This window comes from Stegastes partitus, unplaced genomic scaffold (genome assembly GCF_000690725.1).
Source record: "Stegastes partitus isolate 25-593 unplaced genomic scaffold, Stegastes_partitus-1.0.2 Scaffold1476, whole genome shotgun sequence".
NCBI classification, from domain to species: Eukaryota; Metazoa; Chordata; class Actinopteri; family Pomacentridae; genus Stegastes; species Stegastes partitus.
This window is the reverse complement of record NW_007579207.1, coordinates 21,472-42,130: the sequence shown is the minus strand read 5'-3', so window position 1 is coordinate 42,130 and position 20,659 is coordinate 21,472. Positions and strand designations below refer to the sequence as shown.

The 20,659-nt window shown below is 38.8% G+C and overlaps 1 protein-coding gene across 1 annotated transcript; it reads left to right on the top strand.

The window, feature by feature from the left end:
• The first annotated feature begins 5,259 nt into the window (after positions 1–5,259).
• LOC103370737 (outer dense fiber protein 2) lies at positions 5,260–20,235 on the top strand. Its single transcript, XM_008299874.1, has 17 exons — positions 5,260–5,461; positions 5,769–5,873; positions 7,405–7,544; positions 8,549–8,678; positions 9,951–10,082; positions 10,165–10,239; positions 10,321–10,392; positions 10,482–10,598; positions 11,891–12,079; positions 12,995–13,104; positions 14,074–14,209; positions 14,409–14,519; positions 15,843–16,106; positions 17,479–17,579; positions 17,671–17,833; positions 19,447–19,572; positions 19,666–20,235. Exons 1-17 carry the CDS (start codon positions 5,363–5,365, stop codon positions 19,810–19,812), a joined length of 2,217 nt encoding a protein of 738 aa, XP_008298096.1. The 5' UTR covers positions 5,260–5,362; the 3' UTR covers positions 19,813–20,235.
• Positions 20,236–20,659: the final 424 nt, after the last annotated feature.

The window sequence follows — 20,659 nt, the reverse complement described above, 5'->3', positions numbered from 1 at the left end:
ACCTGTTATCTCATAGAATTTACATTTAATCACACCTTTCCTTTTCCGCTTGGGGGAGGGAGGGGAAGAAACTGTTTTAAATTTGAGGTGTACAACTTGCTTTGTTACAATAATAAAACTTACTGTGTATACATGTGTGGGAGTCTTCAAAACCAAGTGGGTGCATAGAGATTTATTTATTTTTAAAAAATAGATTTAGGGAGCAGCGAAGGCACCTGGGTCGACTGGCGCGGCCAAAAGTCCATCAGCTCACGAAGGATTTGGGAGTCATTAGCAGGCTCGAAGCAAAGTCTTCATTTAGGAGTCGATGGGTGATTAAAGCCAAGAACGTGAGCTCCGACTCCTCGAAGGTGGTTTTTGTGATGGTGTCGGGCCAGCTGCTGGGCTGGAAGGCCCAACCTAAGGAGGGAAACAAGGAAAAGTCTGTTATCTGGAACAAAAAATGGTAACCTATTAAGATGCATCTACTATATACCAAATATAGCACGTGGATTTAAACAAGTGTACCGGTACAGGAAAGCCCCATTCTGCTTGCTCAGTGGGCATAACTTTGGGATTAAGAGATTTTAACTTGTTCCACTATTAAGCTTTACTATATTAAATCCTGACTCTAACAAAGTGGGGCAGAGATACAAGGCGAATATTTCTCCACAGTTACAAGTGTGCACAACTTTAAATACTTTCTGCGGTACAAAGTGGCTGTTAAAGCTGGCAAATATCAAAAATAGTCAGTTTACTACCATGCACGACGGGAAAAACAGCCTCACATTTGAGCAGCCAGAAACGTCAATTGTGACATTTAGCATTAAAAAGGCAATTTTGATTATTAGAGTAAACTATTTGCTCCATAATTGATAGTAAGTCTTATGATTTAGAAGTATTTTATACATAACATGAATTTGGGGATTTATATTTTGATGTAAAAGGGTTATTACCGGTTCCATATTTTCAAATTCAAAACAAACTTTATTGTCAATATCTCTACATGTGCAGTACACACAGAGGAATTGTGCCATTTCTCAGGGTCCCCAAAATATATAAATACATATAAAGAATACAAAATACATTTTCAGAAATGGCTGATTTTAATAGATGATGGCAAATTTAATGTAGTAATGTGGCCTGAACTGAATGGTTCTGCTGAGCTTTTTAAAAAATATTTTAATCCTAATACGCCAAATTCCAGCTCCTACAGGTCGTGCTGTTTATATCAGTAGTTTCCTGATTAATGTTGCTATATAAAAGCCTGCTTTTAATAGATTATGACATAAATACAAGTCTGTACCTCCATAAGAGCCCTAATTATTTAACACCAAATGTAATTATTTGGTAACAATTATTAGAAGTAACACATTTGTAAAAGTTCTGATATAAGTGATCAGATGACTTTATAGACAATATTTGTATGTTCTGATTAGCAGACAATGTGTTGGGTGGATCTTACAGTACACCAATCTCTTATTATTATTTTAAATTAAAGATTTTGAAGATAAATCCTGCTTCATACACAGTCACAGGTTTACTCAGCAGCTTCTGGTTTTACAAATCTGTCCAGAGTTTATAATCCTCTGGTCTGCTGACGGTCTCTGCTTTCCTTTTCGTTCTTCTCTTTACCGTCACCCTGACCGGTCCAGGTAGACGTCTGCCCTCCCTGAACCTGGTTCTGCTCAGAGTCTCCTCATGTTAAAAAGGGACTTTATTGTTCTCTCCTGTCACTAATCTGCTGCTCACAAGGAACTGTTGGATTTTCATATATATATAATATTGTAGGATCCTCACCTTAGTCAAGTTATTTGTATTGTTTATGATATTGTAGGGTGCTAAGGATAATATTTACATTAGTTGGTTTATTTATTAGAGTATATTAAATATTGTAGGTCATTAGTATTTAGATAAGTCAGGTAAATTTGTGTAATTAATAAGACTGTAGATTCTACACCATAGTATTGAAGGAGCCAGGTAACTTTATCTTATATATAAGATATTGTGTTATACTGACCTTAACATGAAATCAGCCAAGTAATCTTAACATGAGTCAGGTACATTTTTATTTTTATTTTTTATAGTGTCTTCACTTCAGTATTTATATAAGTTGAGTACACTTTTATCTATTATATATAGTTATGTAGGGTTCTAACCTTCTTAAAATCAGACAGATACAATTACATTATAATTATTACTGTGGCTCTTAACCTTGGCATTTTAAACTTTTGTGGTATATTTGCATAATCAAAATCCAGTAGGCTCCAACCCCAGCTTTTAAATTAGTGTGGTAAATTTGAATTAGATGTAAAACAGTGGGCTCTTAAATCTACTGTTAATTTGCATAATTACCACTATTGTGTTTATTCTAATTGGGCAAATTTGTGGATTAATATTTGTTTGACTCAGTATCTGTTGTTTAAAATGTGCTGGGCTGCTTTCGGTTTATGTTTATGTGAAGCTTTGCCCCTTCGTCTCCTGCTGTATGAATAAAGTTTTATGATGAATACCCACCTAAATGAGTGTTACACCGAGGACAGGTGGCCACGGTCCACGAGAACCCGGGGAACCAGGAGAAGTGTTTGTCTGCGGGCCAGTGCTGGGTAACGTCCGCCTTCCTGAACGTGATCACCTCGAACCGGTGTCCGTGGGGGTTCTCCAGGAGCTGGACGTTAACCCTTCGGCCCCCGACCAGCGTGTCGTTGCGGCTGGAGAGCGCCAGCCGGCTGGGGACGAAGTGGATATCGGTTCCGAACGCCAGCTCGTGTCCGCACGCCCGGCACAGTATGAGGGTGTCTGCGCTGGTGGTGCCCCCCCGCTCACACGCCTCGCCGGGCCGGTGCGCGGCGGGATAGAACAGGAGCACAAAGGACACGTAGTGCACCGCGAACCGCCCCAGCCGCCTCACGAGCGGCCGCAGGCTCCGCTCCAGCCCCATCGCTGCCACATGGACGGCTAATCACGAGCTAGTTAGCTTAGCGGCTTTGTTTTTAGCCGAGGCGGTGCGTCGAGCGAAACCCAACAAGCGACGGTCGTTTTGGTCGAGAAGTGTCAATCACAAGTGCATCAATTTAATCACACAAATATGTTAACACCGAGTACAAACCTTCTGTGTAAATATATAACATTTTGGTGATTAGTGGACTTCAAAAAACAACAAGCTAACGTGAGCGTTAGCATGCTACCCAGGCTAGCTGATGTTCGGAAGCGCCATAGAAACAAACAGGATGTGCAGTCATCCCAACCATTTCCTACCGAGCATTTCTGCACAGCTCTTACATAACCATTAAAACGCTGTTTACTCTGAAAGAAATGCCATTTCAGTTATAAAAGGGCTTCACCTGATATGAAAAAAGAGGGTTTAGAGTTTTTACACAGACCTTCTGTAGAATTTATTTTATTTTAGTCAAATCACTGTTTATTATGTCAAATCAAGTTTATTTGTGAAGCACGTTTTTGAAGGATTTCAGGTGACCAAAGCGCTGATCGTGTAATTAGACGGACAACAACACAAATGTGTGCAAAAAAGCAAGACAGAAAACAGGAGAAACCCTTGGAAAATCAATAAACAGGCCTATAAAATGCTTAAAAAGCAAATCAAACAGGACATCTGGTGAGATCCATTATTAATATAGATACACAAGATATTCAAATACACTAAGAGCAAACAAAGTCAATGAAAAATCTTGATTTTTTTCTTGAGTATTAATGGAGGAGAAACATTTGTATAAAAGAACAAGGCTTTTTATTTTTTTCAAGCTTTGGACCTGCTACTACAAAAACACAGCTTCCTTCATTCACCAGCCTCCACCGTGGAACAGTTCCACAGGATCTAAGAGGCCTGGAGGTCCAGGAGGGTCACAGAAGTTCTGAAATGTACTCAGGTGCCAACCAATGCAAGGTAGTGCATGCATGAAGCGGTATATGGGACATTCTAGAGCCCAAGTGCTTTCTAGTAAATAAGATGAACATTATTGAGTCTATAGTATTATTTATTATGCACATTTGCCAGAGTAATTTAAATCATGATTAGGATTTTACAATAATACATTTAATACAAATGAAAACAGTTTTTCTTCTGTGCTTTTGCTAATATGCGTCCTCATTTTTGAATTTGCTGTGTTTTCTGTGTATAATTTCCTGGCCTTAACTGTAATTTTTAAATACGTCGGGTAATTTTGTAGAGTATATAACACTGACGGTTCTTAATCTTAACATTTCAGTGAGGTCAATTTGTGTTATAAATGATAAAGTAGGGTCTTAATGCTAATACCTAAACTTACTAGGTACATTTGTATTGTTCATCTTATTTCTTTACTGGAAAGCACTTTGACTCAACATCTGTTTTATTTTTTGTTTTTTTATCACTGAATTTTATTCACAGTTGGTAGAAACAATGATACAGTGTTACAGACTGTGTTTTACTTTTGAAGCAAGAATAATCCACATTATCCACCCTGGCCTGCTGGCAATCCTCACTACTTGTAGAAACAGCAAAATAACAACAGTAATATCACTAACCTACACCCCTGATTCTAAAAAAAGAAATAGGTAAATAAAAAATAAAGAAAGATTTAAAAAATGTATGCATATGTTTTGGAGAGAAAACCAGACAAGGGAAGCTGGAGAAGGAGAAAAAAAGGGTTACAAACAAACAAACAAACAAACAAACAAAAACACACATAAAAAACAGAATGAAGAAACAAAAGGGAAAAAGTAAAGCAATAGATAACAGTTAAATAAAATAATATAAACAATACATTTAAAAGAAACAACTAGTATTGATAGTAGACTTGACGTACCATTATATTTTATATTAAAGAGGGAATTATTCGATAAAAAATGGCAAAATACTGAGATTATACGGTTGGCTTCATGCTGCGTTCAAGGAGTGTTGTTTCAAATCGAATTACGATCTACTTTGTGGGAAACCATTCATGTCAACAACTTATTTCAAACGCAAAGTGAAGATAGCATTGTTCAATCTGTTACTACAAATACAGCATTGGTCACATGTGCATCAAAAATAATATCCAGTATCCATATTAGTACTCGGCCTTACTTAAAATAAAGTTCTTTTTTCCCTTTTTGCTGTGAACGCAGCAGATTCACTGCCCGTTACTTCCACTGGTTTCCATGGGCAACGCTTACCGAAAACTCGGCTCCACCAATCACAAGGCGAGATCTTGCAAACGAGCCAATCAGAGGAGCCGTTTGTGGATGACCACAACCGTCCGCTTCACAGACAAAAGTGGAGATTTATGTTAGCAACATGTCCTGTAGCTCGATAATAGCGCCGTGTTGCTGCTTCAGATTTGTTTATTTGCTTCTTAATCAGCCCTGAACTTGGTTTTAATGTTGTTGTAACTTTTTTGAAAGAATGAAAACCAGAGAATCGCCGCCGCCGGTTCACGTCCACGTACCGGAGACCACACCTGTACATGTTCACATGAGAAGGAGTCCCAACAGAACCCCGCAGGTTACTACACTTTCTATTATTAGTGGGAATACAGTTTTCATAGGTCACTGTTACATGCATGTTGATCATAGTTTTAATAAACAGCATGTATAGCTACTTCCTGATATCATCACCTGTCTGATTTTACCTGCACTGATTTGCTAGTCCCATATTGCTCCTTCCTTTCAACACACTTTCAAAGACGTTTCCCCTATTTTAATATACTTTTAAAGAGTTTACAAGTAAATATTCCAAATTATAACGAAGATGGGTATGCTGCATTGAGTTTTATAGTAGTCTACCTGTTGAATCTGTTTCCATTTTTTAGCAGAATGTGGCTAAAGGAGATGGAGGGAGGCCAAAGGTCCGGCAGCCGTGGATTCCTCCAGGAAGACTGTCCTGCCGGAGAGATTTGGGCTCCTACAAGAGCCAGGTGTCTTTGTAGTTTTTTTAAATCTCACACTGTCATGCTTCCACTCAGTCATTGAATACGCTTAAAGGTTAATGTAGCAGCATGTTGTGGCAGCGATTAGCTTCCCTAACAGGACAGACAGGTTTGCACCGAGCGCTGAATGTCATCAAACATAGACTGAGAAGTGGTTTGTAAACCAAGGACTCAAGTTAGCTGCTGGCAGAATTTCACTCTAATTTCAGTCATTTGAAACAACAACATATGGAGCAGAAATGTGACCCCTGTGAGAAACACAGGAGTAAGTAAGATGATATACAGCAGATATGATACTAAATGATCCTACATTATGTCACCTCTCATTACTTCTACAGTAAACCATATGGCAGTTTACAGGGACAGTTTAGATCTACTTCATTTTAAAAAATTGGCCCCACAGTAGAAACTGCAAAAAAATGTCAGTCCACCTTTTATTACTGAGATTCAGATCTTTTTTTTTTTTTTTTTTTAAACTTTATATGTCCACCATTGTTTTTTACGACACACTCAATCCTCTTCAGCGTGGACGGTCCTGCAGACTACGAGACTCTTTTTTCAGCTGGTCTTTGCTAGAGGGGTTGTGTTGCTCTACTTTTTCTCTTTAAAATACCCCAAACGTGTTCTGTTCAACTCCAGTCAGGCGACATATTTGCCCAGGTCGCAGTTTTGAGTTTTTGACTTTCTCCTGCAGACTGGGAGTCATCTCGTCAGCCAGTATTTTGGTTTATCCACAGACATTCATGGTGCATCTATAAAACCTTTTTTCACTCATGCAGCCCCATATCATCATACTGCCACCTCCGTGCTTCACTGTCAGTCAGGACTATGCGTTCACTGTGGTCGTCCTGGTCAGGTTCACACTAAACATCTGGACTCCATCTGAGCCCAAGCAAGTTTAACTTGACCTCATCTGACCAAAGAATGTTCTCCCAACATTATTCAGGTGTTTTTTCATGTTGTTTAGTTTAATTTTACAGTTTTGTGCCAACAAGCAAGCAAAGTGGTGCTATGCCTTTTTCTATTCCTCCTGATTGCTGCAACAGTGTTTTACTGATTTGTAGTTGATCTCTCTGGATCCTTTTCCCATCCTCTATGAAGACTCACAATCAGATTTGTCATCTCCAGTTCTTTCCCATATAGAGCCATGATGCAGACATGCAGATAGACGCAGTCCAAAGGTCCAAACCTGCTATTCACAGCTCATTTTAGAACCATGTTCGTGCAGTTAGGCTGATTAGAAACCACAGGGGGGATTTTTTTTTAGTCATCATTGGTTTTCAAACTTTCAATTTTACTTACTTTGGTTGCACCGAGTTGCTACTTTGGGGCCTGAATTTTTGAGCATTTTTTCAGCACCGAATACTTCAACAATGTCAGAGCTACTTGACTTTAGAATTCAATATACCTGTATGTTGTTGTATAGCCATGTTGTCTGAATTCAGTTTGCAACTTTTCTCAGTGTATTTGGGTCTTATTTTATATGTTTTATGTTTTGTTTGCATCGTCTTATGATCAGACAAGCCGAGCGCAGCATCAGTCAGACAGTGGGATCAGACATCAGCGTGATGCAGAGGAGCCCGACGAAGAGTTTGCTGCTGTTTCAAAAAACCTCAGTGTCCTACTTAGAGAGCAAGAAAGCATTCGCCGTTCAAAGAGGTAAGAGTCGCTTCAGCCGCCTGAAAATAACAAAGCTTTGTGCTGATGCCTCATATTCAAAGGAAACCCGTCAAAACACGCTGTTCAAAATAACTTAAGGTCATGTTCTTATCACTTCTGGAGACATTTTGTTTTGTGATGCTGTCACTGTCCAAATGCAGACGACGACAACTGCAGTCGTTTCAGCAGAGTTTTTTGTGAAAATTATAAGGAAGACTTTCTCACCTGAGTTGCAATTATTAGCTGACATTTGAAATTGTGCAGGAAGAGATCTGCAAAGACGAGGCAGTCGATGAAACACAGCTCTGACTGCTCCTCAGGAATATTTTCTAGAACAGCTGTAGGACATAAAACCTTGTGTTTGGTGGACAGGAGCAGATTCCCGCTGTAGTAAAACACACTTGTGGCTTTAAGCTGGATTTATGACGTGTCTGACGTGCATGTCGGATCGCTTTTAGCCGCAGAATAGGAGACGTCCGTGTGACTGTTTTCACGCCACTGTTCCCCGTCACAATTATTACATGCACTTTTGTATTATGACACCAAAGAACTAGTTCTTAGACAACGTAATTCAACTCTTAGGCTGTTAATGACTGTCTTCATTGTCCTTATTTTCTTGATGAGCTGTTTTGTCTAAAACGTCAGAAAATGTTGAAAAACGTCGATCAGTGTTTCCTTAATCCCAAGATGACGTCTTTAAATGTCTTGTTTCATTCACAACCCAAAGACATTTATTTTACTGTCGTAGTAAAAGAAAGAAACTAGAAAATGTTGAGATTTTAGAAGCTGAGAAATGAGAGAGTTTTGACTTTTTTCCCCCTAAAAAATAGCCAATGAATCAATTCTATTAATAGTTGATAACTAATCGTTGAAGCATTGCAGCTCTACTCACATCACAAATACTGAAGAAAGTTAACCTTTTTGTCCGGATGAGACGCCTCTCTGCACCTGGTAAGGACAGCTGGGTTGGTATTTTAGTTTAATGTTTGTTCTGTTATTGACAGGTCTGATTCTCAGGGTCAACACAGAGAGACAGACGTGCTCCTCCGAGCTCTAGTTGAGGCAGAAATCGATGGCGTTGCTGTAGCTAATCAGCTGACAACCCTGAGGGAAGCTATCGACAGCCTCACCAAGGTGAGTGTTGCACCGGATTAACATTTTGTGGGCGCGGTTCGCAGTGTGAGAACTAAATCATGACTTGAGGCTCAATTTTTCACCTTTTTGTGGTCAGAGATGACAGATACAACTTTTATAAAGCACCCGATTAAGCTTTTATTCATCATTATTCCAACAAATATCATAACAGGCATAAGAAAACAGATGAAAAGTAGCTGCTTTGTTGGTTTTCTTCTTCTGATGTTTGAGTCAAAGTAAGTTTGTGATTTTGCACCTTCATGCTTTAATGACTTAAAGAACAGCATGCATCAGTTTATCTTAGTTAAAGTCAGTTAGTGTTGAATTGTCCTCGCACATGAATTTTATGTATGATCTATGATGATAAAGATGCAGAAAAATACGAATGCATGGTTCAAAGAGCATACTGTCAAAACTTTAGAGACTCCTCAAAATGTTAGAGGAGCTCATGTATAAATAACTCCTTTCATCTGTGTGTGTAAAATTTTGTTTCTAAAATCGCCAAAAAGCCGAATCTCCATTCTTCAGACCTTCCTTGTCCTTGACCTAATCATGTCTGACGTACTGTTTCATCAGGAAAATTAACCACATCTAAACTTACAATTGTGATATGTCATCAGTATCATTTTCTTCTACACGTCTCAGTTCAAAATGTATCTGAAATCAGCCCAATTCTGTAAAAAAATAAAATAAAATCTGAGCTTCATGGCGTGACTGAGCAGCCATGACTGACTCAGCTGTAAACAATATTCATGTGACAAAAATTCAGGGACTTTTTGGCTGAACTGCAGGCTGTGTTAAAGCACATTAAAGCAATTTAGAGGAAAATAAAAGCTACTGGATGAATAAATAAATGTAGCATGGCTCAGAAACAGTGAACAGAGGAGCCAGTTGTTGGAGATACATCCAGCTGATGGTGGAACATCTTTCTACAGCTGATGAGCAGAGCAGAGAGGAAACGTCTGGAGAGGCTGTTAAAATGTAAATGCTTAAATATCTAGCATATGTGGAGCCTCTATTTTTTTTCCAGTGTTGGTAACAGCTGTTTAGAATTTTTCACAAATAATCAAAGAAATTCATCTTTCATTCTTTAAAAAAAAAAAAAACGATTTATAGTGTTTTAATGGTGTCATACAGCACAGAAGACATTTCTGCGTTCTCTCTCCTTCATGGTTGTTCTGTTTCCATAGAGGACTTTATATTGCTGTGAAAAATGAGTCGACAATGAGGAAAAAAACTCTATACATGATGGTGCTTTTATTCATGTTTCAGGACAAACGTCTGTCAAAAATTCACGCCGCCTCTCTGGGACGTCAGCGGGAGTTGCTGCTGGAGAAGATAGAGATGTTCGACAACACCAATCACAGCCTTCGAGAGCTCCTCAGAGAGTGGAGCGAACAAGAGGTGGGATAAAATTTAATAAAAACTCACAGAGAGCAAATCTCAGGTTGCAATAATTCCCTCCTGACTGCTGCTGCATCCACAGAAAGAATGGCTGGTGTGGCTGGAACAGAAAGACGCCTTAAAGAAGCGGCTGGCTGACAGCGAAGCAGACAACATCGTGAGTATTTACCACCTGCTCGTATGAAGCTAGCATCAGCAGCCCAACATCTGAGGAGGTTTCCTTCTTCTTCTCCTGCAGAGACTTTTGGCCAAACTCACCAACAAGGAGAAAGAAGCCTTTAAGCTCGCTGAGCATTTGGACTTTGAAAAGGTTTGTAACTCACCTCCACATCTAAACACAACTTTTCTCACATGTACAAACACCTTTTAAGCCTCCTCTGCTTCCCTTTGGTGCCACAGGACAACGCAAAGACGACGGAGGAGCTTTCGAGGATCCTTCAGTCGACCCGAAACCATCTGGAGTCTCAGCTGGACCGAGCCGAGGCTGAAAAGGCCCATCTGGCCGCTCAGATTCAGGTCTGTGATCATAAAACACGACAAAACTCGCACACAGTGAGCTGCCAGGTGTAGAGCAGTTGTTTTCATCATTTAGACACAGCTACAAGCTCATGAAGGATAAAACCTCTTCTTCTTTTGATAATCACGTGTCACTTTCTGCATTTATTAGCGCTAAAAATCATTTCGGTGTCAAATAAAACGTCCAATCCTTTTTCCATTACTGATTTCTTGTTACAGCGCTGCCTTTTTATTCAGTTATGAGGACATTACTCCTTTAATCCTCCTTTCTGTAAAAGTATAACATCAGTTGAAGCTGAAGCGTGGTGTCGGTTTGCAACACAACATTAAAACCAGCTGACTGATATTAAGCAGCTCCCCTTTATGACTCCAAAGACTCTGAAGGTGTTCTGATGTTAGCAGCAGATTCTTAAAGTTGTGGAAGTTGCTCAGTCGGATTGAGAGAATTCAGGGGCAACACCTTGAACTCCTTGCCATCTTCCTCAGATTATTCCTGAGCAGTGTTTGTCAGGGGTTATTATCCTGCTGACAGATGCCATCAGGGAATACAGCTTCCATTAAGGGCTGTTGGTGATCTGCAGCAATGTGTAGGAGTCAAATCACTTCCACATGAATGCAGGACCAGTAGAACTTTGTCCCGAGCGTCTGCTGACTCTAGCTAAATGACACACAAAAACATTACACATGAAGAAAACATGACTCCATGGCTCCTGGGTCCAGTTCTGGTGTCTATTGTAGGAGCTTTTAGTGGTGAACGGGAGTCAGCATGGACACTCTGCAGCATCACAGCTTCCAAAACAACAAACTGTGACGCTCTGACACCTTCTCTGTTACAGGATGTGCTACAGTAGCTCTTCTTTACGTCTGAAGCATCGGTTGTCCTTCTTCTGATCTTTTTACATGCTTACAACACCTGCTGTGGTGGAGGTGCAATAATGACAATAATAATAATGACGATGTGCAGAAGTTGTATCAGACCAAAGAGAAAAAAAGACCAGAGATGCAAAAGTGGAGAAGCAGAGTTAAACATAGTAAAAGATTTACAAAATATTCACCTGCTGCTTGACATTTCAAACCTCCTGACAGGTGACGCTTGAACAACATAATCAGTGTTATGCCTTCACCTGTCAGTGGTTTTAATGTCGGAGCTCATCAGTGCGAGCTTCTCCAATGAAGCCAGTTTTGATCCAAAGAAAACCCAGAGCAGATAAAGCAGCTTCACCTCATCTGACTCTCTGAAATCTGCTGTTTACCTCCTACCTCTGTTGTGGTGTTACCTTCTTCTGTGACAGAGGATGCAGCAGAGCGACGAGCAGCAGCAGGAGGAACTCCAGCTTCTGCAGGAGGAGCTTCAGACTCTGAGGCAGCAGAAGCAGGACGAGGAGCAGAAACAAGACCAGGAAGCTCTGGTTCTTCTGACCCAGCAGGCCGAGCGAGCCGAGGAGTCCAACAGGCAGCTCACAGAGAAGCTCCACGAGAAGGTCAGCGTTCCATGTCTGCACATGTCAGAGCAGAATGATATGTACAACTCACAATAAACAGGAGAAATAAAGTCTGTAATCTACATTAAACACTATAAGAAACATAAATATCAGTTTTTTTTTCTCTGATATTTTGTTTATCATATAAAGAAGGAAGCAAAAGTTCATTAAAATCCCTAAAATACACGTTTTTTTTTCTTTCTTATTTTCCCTCATGTTTGCGAGCAATGCAGGTAGTTGGAATTTTATTTAATGTGGATTTGATTCTCTGCATTTTTTAAACCAAACTCTTTTTATTGAAATCATGTACGTTGGTCACAGTTTCAGTGTTTTCAGCCAAGTACTGTAGAAACTGACAAGGATTTGTATAGAATATATGTGAGTGTGTAAACGTAAAAATAGGTAAATAAATAAATGATAATAATAAGAAAGAAAATACTAATAACAACAGTAGTGATTTTAATAAGGAATAAGATAAATTAATAAATAAAAATAATTTTAAACTGAAAAAGTAAATAAAAATGGGGATTTAAATACTACATATAAAAATGGCAATGAAAAAAGGAAAAAAAATGTAGTAGAATGTCAACCACATGCAATTATAAATGTGCGCCTACACATAAAGTTACATGAAATATTATCTGCATTTTCTGCTGCAGCTCCAGTAAACCGAAGGCAAAGCTGTCGGTGTTACACAAAGAATTAAAGCTTTATAAGCAGCAAGTGTGTCTGCAAACAGAGTCCTGGTTGTTTAGTTTGATGTTGTTTATCCTGCATGCAAACGTTGTTTTCTTGTGTTATAACGCACCTCTAGCTTTGTCAGGAGAGCCTGAATTAGATTTACTAAAATGTAAGACTTGTTGAAGCATGAAAATTGATCAGTGGACAATTGTTTTTGTGCATTTTATTCTGAAGGAATCGCAGCTGTCTCAGGCTCTGTCCACGTCCAGCGACTGGTGCCTCCGTCACTCGAAGGAAGCAGCTGCTAAAGGACAGCTGGAGGAAGAAACCTCTGCCCTCAGACTGTGAGTTCACTCAGACACACTTAAAGTCCAGCTTTTCACTCTCTGACTTCACAAAAGTGATCATTTCTCACTACATACTTGCCTCTTATAGCCTGAAGGTCATGTGGTGGAAAGCTGCATTACAGCTCCAAGAACCAGGAGCATTTTTGGAGCTTTTGCATGATACAATTTAGAAATTTCTATTTATTTGTAACATTTAAAGGATCTCAGGTAATGTGCCAAGAGCTAATTTCCAGTCATGATTCCCTCAAACCAAATGTTTTTGATATATTATACACATGTTGAATTAGATTGAGTTGAAATAAATGAGATTTTAAAGTTAAATTATGATGTAAGAAAAATAATCAAAAGATGATCATTACACATAAAGTTACTGCTGAATTCATCTGGTCATGAAAACACAAGAAATAGTCAATAATGAGTTGAAATAGATATAAAATCCTGCAACATTTCTCACATAATGTCAAGTTACGCCTTAAATTCGTGCAGCTTCCCCACTTGAAAGGGATGGGTACATTTACGCAGATATTACAACTGGATTCCACTCAAAAGACCGACACGTTTCCTTCTTTTCTTCTTTTATTTTTCAATATTGTTGTGAAGACAGGTGATCTTATTGGTCATGATGCAGGTAAAAACTTTCATTCATTCGGATTGTTTGCTGATGCTGCCGCAGATGTGCGCCGTGCTTTATGGTCCGTGCGACCCACGGACTCCACCACCTCAGAATGTTAGTTCCGATTTCATGTCATATCCGGTTGGATTAGCGACTCCTCAAACCAGTTTGACTTCACACATAATGTATTGCTTTTTGTAAAACATGCAGGTTTACACTTTTACCCTGTAAATCAGGGTTATTACTGTATAATAGGATTTATACTGTATACTAGGAATTACTCTGTATATTTGGATTTATACTGTATAACTGTATTTATACTGTCTAAGTGTATTTACACCGCGTACCTGCAGACAGGTGACTGAGCTGAACTCTCAGCTTCACTCAGCGGAGGAGAAGAGTCGGTTGGAGAGGGAGGAGCTCAGGGATCAGCTTCATCATCTCAGTGCTGAAAACGCCTCCATCAAGCTGGACAACCAGAGACTGAAGGTAGAAAAATCAACATCCGCCTCAAAAACTGGTTTGACATGAAGTCATGAAGGTGGTTTTGTTTCAATTCTTGCAGCTCCTTTTACTGACAAAAATGTTGCAGAAACATAGCTGAAACTTCCTCGACTCTTTCACAATTTCTGTGAATGAAAGCAAACGTATTTTCACGGTATTTATTCTAAACAAACCTGATGTTTAGGGCGATGTGACGTCCTGTGAGGAGAAACTCAGGGGACTCCACTCTGAAGCTCGGCAGCTGAAATCGTCGATCAGAAAGTATGAAAACCTGGTGGAGAAATACAAGAAGAAGGTACCGTCAGAGTCTCACTGATGCTGCTTCACTACATGCACATTAAACCGTGAATAAATGAGGCTTAACATGAAATACTGGTTAACGTGTGGAGGATTTATGTGCTTTTCTGAATAATAAGTGTGTGTTTTCTCTGCCAGATTTGGACAGTAAATGAGGCAAAAAAGAGCTGAAATCGTCTGTACGCTCAAAACACACAGAAAATATTATTTAATTTGCTTCAAGTGGAAGATATGAAGGAAATATGTGTTTCGTGATGAGATAAACTGACTGTTTAAGCAGATTTTTGACATGGAAATCTGTCTCAGAGCATCATGCTTACCAAACTCTGATTTGCTCAAAACCTTTTTTAACCATAAAGTAGAGATACTTGAATGTTACCTGTGACATTTTAGATTTATATATCAAATACTTTCCAAGATATATACATTTTTGAATTGCTAGTTGACCCACTTTTTAGCAGTTTTTTTCACACATTGAAATCGGAGGCTGTTTGAACAACAATATCTGAGGAACTATTAAAGATAGAAACCTGAAATTTTTACTGTTATTTCTCATCATGTCATTTATTCTGAAACATTGGAGAAGTAGATCAAATAGTCTTTGAGTGTCTTTGAGCTGAAAGATGAAAAACAATGAAGCCATCATTGAAGGTTTCATCTTTGAGCTCATATTAGCAAAAAAAATGATAATGCGAAGGTCAACTCGTGATGTTTTCTGAACCACATGTAGCTGCAGGTCACAATAAAACTAAACATAAAGAATACTTTTAATATGAAATACTTGGTCATTAAATATGAAGAAAAGGGTTTTTATTTGTTGATGGTTCATAACTGATTGAGCAGGTATGACAGGTTGTACCAAAGTTTTAAAGTTTCAAAATGGTTTTAGGTTTTTATCTTTAATAGTTTCTGAGATGTTGTGATTCAATGTGCAATTAAAAAAAACACAAATTCTCAAAAATTACTTAATATTTCAAGGTACAATTTCACAAATTATCTATCCAACTATCTGTCTATAAAATGTCATCCAAGTGAGAGACGGTGCAGCAGAAGCTGTTGTAGTTATTTGAGGATTTGCGATTGAATGACTTCTGTGCTTTTCTGAATACTGTGTTTCTGCAGAATATAGACTCTTACCCTGAAAACAGATGTTTAAAAAGGCTTTAAAGAGTCAATACAATAATGATCTTGTTTACTTCTAGTGGAAGATCTGCTGGAAACGTTTACTTACTGATGAGCTAAACTGAGTGTTGAAGGAGGTAAAGTATATTCTTGACATGCAAACATGTGGCTGTGCTGATTTGATCAAACCTGTGTGCAGGTGCAGCAGGCTCGCATTGAGTCGGAGGAGTCCTGCCTGAAGCTGGAGGTGGCCCAGAGGGAGGCCCGGGAGGTGAAGGTGAGCCTGGACAGGGAGAAGGAGCAGGTGAGGAGGGAGCTGCTGGGTCGACTCCGAGAGCTGGAGACGCTGCCGGAACGACTGAGGAGGACGGAGCTGCAGCTACGAGACGCCCAGCAGGAGGCCGACGGCCACCAGAGGAGGAACGTGGAGAACAACGCTGCGCTTTCTGAAGTCAGACACAAGGTACGGAGCAGTCTGGAGGATGTCCCTCTGGTTTAGGGTTAGAAGGTCAAACTGTGGACGGAAACGTGACGGTTTGTGTGTTTTAGAGGAGATAATGTCGAGGGATTCTTCATGGACGCCTTCCATCCTAATAGGATGATAAATTAGGATTATTAAGACTCATGAAGATCTTCAGGAGTGGATTTAATACCAAAATGTTTAAAACGTGAACATCTCCACAAGTAAACATTTCCAGTTACGCTAAACCTCGCACAAGAAGTGAGACAATGCAAATTACCCAAATGTCTTAATTCACATTTAACTTTTACTTAAGCAGGAAGTTCCTCGAGGTTAAAATCTTTAAGTCTTGGAAGGACTCTGTGCTGCTGGTTTCTGATTCCTTCTCAACTCCAAGTTTGTGTTAAAAGCCTGGTGGTTCAGTTTGAGGCTGCAGTCAAAGTGCATTTTATTTGTTTTTTGTGTTAAAAGAGAAAATCAGTATATAAATATACAAAAAGTTTAACATTTTCTTTGTGAAATATTTTCTAAATACACTAAATATCCCTCGTTTAACCAACAAATCATGTAAAATCACAGAACCAACACTTCGTTCTCTGTTAATTCTCACTAATTGTTTTTAGTTTTAGAAACACATTTACAATATTCAGCTTGAATTTAACAGTTTTATCATTTTAAAAAAACACTCAATATCTGTGACATTAAATTTTTCTCATTATTTTAAATTCAATATGTAACTTCACATTCTATTTATGTACTTTTATCGATACTTTCTTGTTCCTGATATCTTCTTGTATTTCAGAAATACAGACAAAATAGTAATTTCAAAAGAAAACAGATTTTTAAAAGCTGGTGGTTTGTTTAAAGGTTGGAGTTGAAGTGCATTTTATTATTTTTTGTGTTAAAAGAAAAAGCAGTATAGAAGTGAACAGAAAATTTACCAAAATATTAGAATATAATACAGTATGACCAAAAGGGGAAATGTGCACAGTTCATGTTGTTGTTTCCCTCTAAATTGTACATATTTGCTTTTATCCAGTTACGATCTGGTTTTGCCGTCTTTTACTATTTTTTTTTTTGCCATTATTTTGTTTTACAAGTTTTTCTCTTGTCTTGCTTTTTGCACAAACTGTACTTTGGTCAGCTGAGGTTTTTAAACACACCATATCAATAAAGTTGATTTGATTTGACACTGATGTGAGTTAGTCTTTAAATGCGTCGTCTTCGTCCCTCAGAGGGGAGGTTCAGGTTGGATGAAGGTTATTTATAAAGAGTAATTGTTCTCTTCTGAGTCACTCTGAGGCCGTCGGCAGCAGTGATGCAGGATAATGACATGTTTTCTGTCTCGGCTGACGCTAATCGTGTCCCTCTGCAGGTGGAACAGCAAGGAGCTCAGCTGGAGACGCTCCAGCAGAGGAACCTGCTGCTGCAGGAGGAAAACAGCGTTCTCAAGGAGAAAATTCACAACTTAGAGCGGTAACGAGAGGAACAGATGCTTTCTAGACTTCAGAAATGGATTAAAAACATCTTCCAGGCTGTGGCGGCTGATTTGTGTGTCTTGTTTCAGGAGGCTGGAGGACCTGAAGGTGGAAAACCAAGAGATGTGTCAGACGCTCAGCCTGAAGGAAGCCGACAGTCGCAGTGTTCAGCAGCAGCTGGAGGAAAAGACTCGAGAGTGCAGCGTTGTGTCCAGACAGCTGCAGCAGACGCTGGACGACGCTCAGAGACAGGTCTGGAACCAGGAAGTCACCGGTTTGAACTTCCTGTCAGCGTCCACAGAGGCTTCACAATCACACTAAACATCTCAACTTTCACCTGAATGCCGTCACCTGGTTTATTTATGAAACTTTATAGCTGTTAGAGTCTTTGCAAAGTGACCAGACATCATTTTAATAACATAGAAAAAGCCTAAAATAGCTTATTGTGGCCTTTTATTTCCTTAAACAAGAGCAGTGGATGACGAGGGGATATGTGGAGTCAAACTAAGTGGAACTAATATGATTTATGTGACCTACAAAAAAAACAAAAAAGTATATATATATCTTTTTTATTTTTTTTTATTTTTTTACAGTAAAATTCAACTTAACTCCTTTACTAATCGTAATGGTTAATTAAAGATTAAATCAAAGTAAATGGAGGGGAAAAAAACACTCTTTTGGCAGCTGAGCAACATAGAAAAATACTCCTAATAACAACCATAAATCATAATAACCCAATCTCATAGAAACACTCATTTTCCATAATTAAAATCCACTTTCTAACCTTAATTTTACATGTGATCATGGAGTTTTTTTAAAACTTTTATAGTTTAACAAAGTACATTTATATGTGAAAAAACAAATAAATAACCAATAATATTTTTTGACAGATTACACATGCTTGTAGAGACACATTCATTCAGTGTTTTCTTTGTAAAATCTTCTCTAAGTCCACAAAATATCTGATTTAACCAACAAATCTGTGTAAAATCACAGAACCAGTTCTTCCTCTGTTCATTCTCACTAATTGTCTCTGATTTTAGAAACATACAGTATTCAACTTAAACTTAACAGTTTTTTTTGGATTAAATATAAACTAAATATTTGTGAAATTAAGTTTTTATTATTTTATAACATTTGGGCTGCTCGGTGGTTAGCACCGTCGCCTCGCAGCAAGAAGGTTGCTGGTTCGCATCCCGGTGAGGACATCCGGGATCTTTCTGCGTGGAGTCTCCATGTTCTCCCTGTGCAGCGTGGGTTCTCTCCAGGTTCTCCAGCTTCCTCCCACACAGTCCAAAAACATGTTGAGGTTAATTGGTGATTCTAAATTGTCCGTAGGTGTGAATGTGAGTGTGCTTGGTTGTCTGTCTCTAAGTGTAGCCCTGTGATAGACTGGTGACCTGTCCAGGTGAACCTGCCTTCACCCTGAGTCAGCAGGGATAGGCTCCAGCTCCCCATGACCCTAGAGAGGATTAAGCGGTATATAGACAATGGATGGATGGATATTATGTTTGACGTGTAATTTAATTTGTACGATATTGTTCCTATATCTTCATGTATTTTTTTTTTGGTGTTTTTGGTGAATTTTTAAATGAAATGTGTAAAATAAAGTGAATTTTCCCGACTGAAAGTTCACAAAACACGATTACTTCAATGACTGTGAGAAAAAAAATTTAAAATCTGACAATTCTTTTGTCTTTACAGTTTTTGACTCTGACAGATGGTGTAATGTTGGCGGTTTTTAAAAGTTAGCGTGTCTTTTGGGGTTTAAAACAACTCTCATATTCCCTCACTAACGCTGTTTTCTTACCTTTGGCGCCAAGTTGTTTCAGTGTTCGCCTGATTTAACTCGGACTTTTCTACAGGTGGACAGCAGCATGCAGAGGGTTTTGGCCAAAGAGAAAGCGTCCCAGTCGAAGGCGTTGGACCTGCAGAGCCAGCTGAGCCGAGCCAAAACAGAACTGAGTCAAGTGCAGCGAAGCAAGGAGGAGGTCGGTCGAACTCCTAATGCTGTTAGTGTCGGTGGTGAAAGAATCTCTGGCGTCTTTAAACAAGAGTCGCTTGTGTGCTTCTCCGTTTCTCAGATGGAGCGTCGCTTCCAGAGTCAGCTGCAGAACATGAAGGACAGACTGGAGCAGTCCGACTCGACGAACCGCAGCCTGCACAACTACGTTCACTTTCTCAAAACCTCCTACGGAAACGTGTTTGGAGAATCTTTAGTGACGAGCTGACGGCAAAATTCTCCAACCTTTTATCTTCCAAACATTTATCCATTCCCAAATTACATTTATAAATCATCTGCTTTTATCCTGAGAGTATTATGACGTTCGTGGAATTATTAAACCTTAAAACAAACAAAAAAAAAGAATTAAGTTTTGATTACCTGAATTTTATTTAAATTCTATTAAATGGAGAACTTCCTTCACAATCCTGATGACATTTTAACGAAAAATCTTCTATCATTCAGGGTTTTTCTGACTCAGCCTAGACTTTTGAATGTTAATCACAACAAATGTGTCACATTCAGTAATGACAATGAGTCTGTGCTTTCCCATTTGAAAGAAATGTGTGTTTTTCCCTGTTATTTTCTAGTATTTGATGAACAAATATATCTGTTATGCTTGAATAAATAAAGCTTCTGGTCAAAAACTGAACTATTAATTTTATTTTCACATTTTTATTACTTTGGCGCTGGTGGTTTTCATTTGCTGTTGACTAAAACTTTGGTGGAGTGGAAAAAAAATCCTTCATTACTGGAAATCTGCATTTGTTTATGTGTTGTTTAACAGTGGGCTTATTGGTCTCTTCACAGCTAAGGTTAAGTACCACATCTTATTTCTGTTTACATCAGAGATACCTGAGATTACTCCTATATGAAATATTGTTGTCCAGCTCATGCAGAACCCCAATGAAAACTGAAGTGATTCAAGATTTTCTTACTAATTTGCAAACAAGAAGTTGATAAGATATACAATAGGATTTTTTTTCAAATTAGTTGTGGGTTGTTCTTTAATTCGGCATACATTCCATACGCCAGAATTATTTTGTCTAATTGTGTTTTTTGTTTGTATTTATAGT

Excerpts from the sequence above, each read along its gene's own strand:
- LOC103370737 (XM_008299874.1), top strand. The coding sequence starts at position 5,363 with ATGAAAACCAGAGAATCGCCGCCGCCGGTTCACGTCCACGTACCGGAG. Across the intron at positions 14,210-14,408 it reads TGGACAACCAGAGACTGAAG|GGCGATGTGACGTCCTGTGA; the intron begins GTAGAAAAATCA and ends CCTGATGTTTAG. Across the intron at positions 14,520-15,842 it reads TGGAGAAATACAAGAAGAAG|GTGCAGCAGGCTCGCATTGA; the intron begins GTACCGTCAGAG and ends ACCTGTGTGCAG.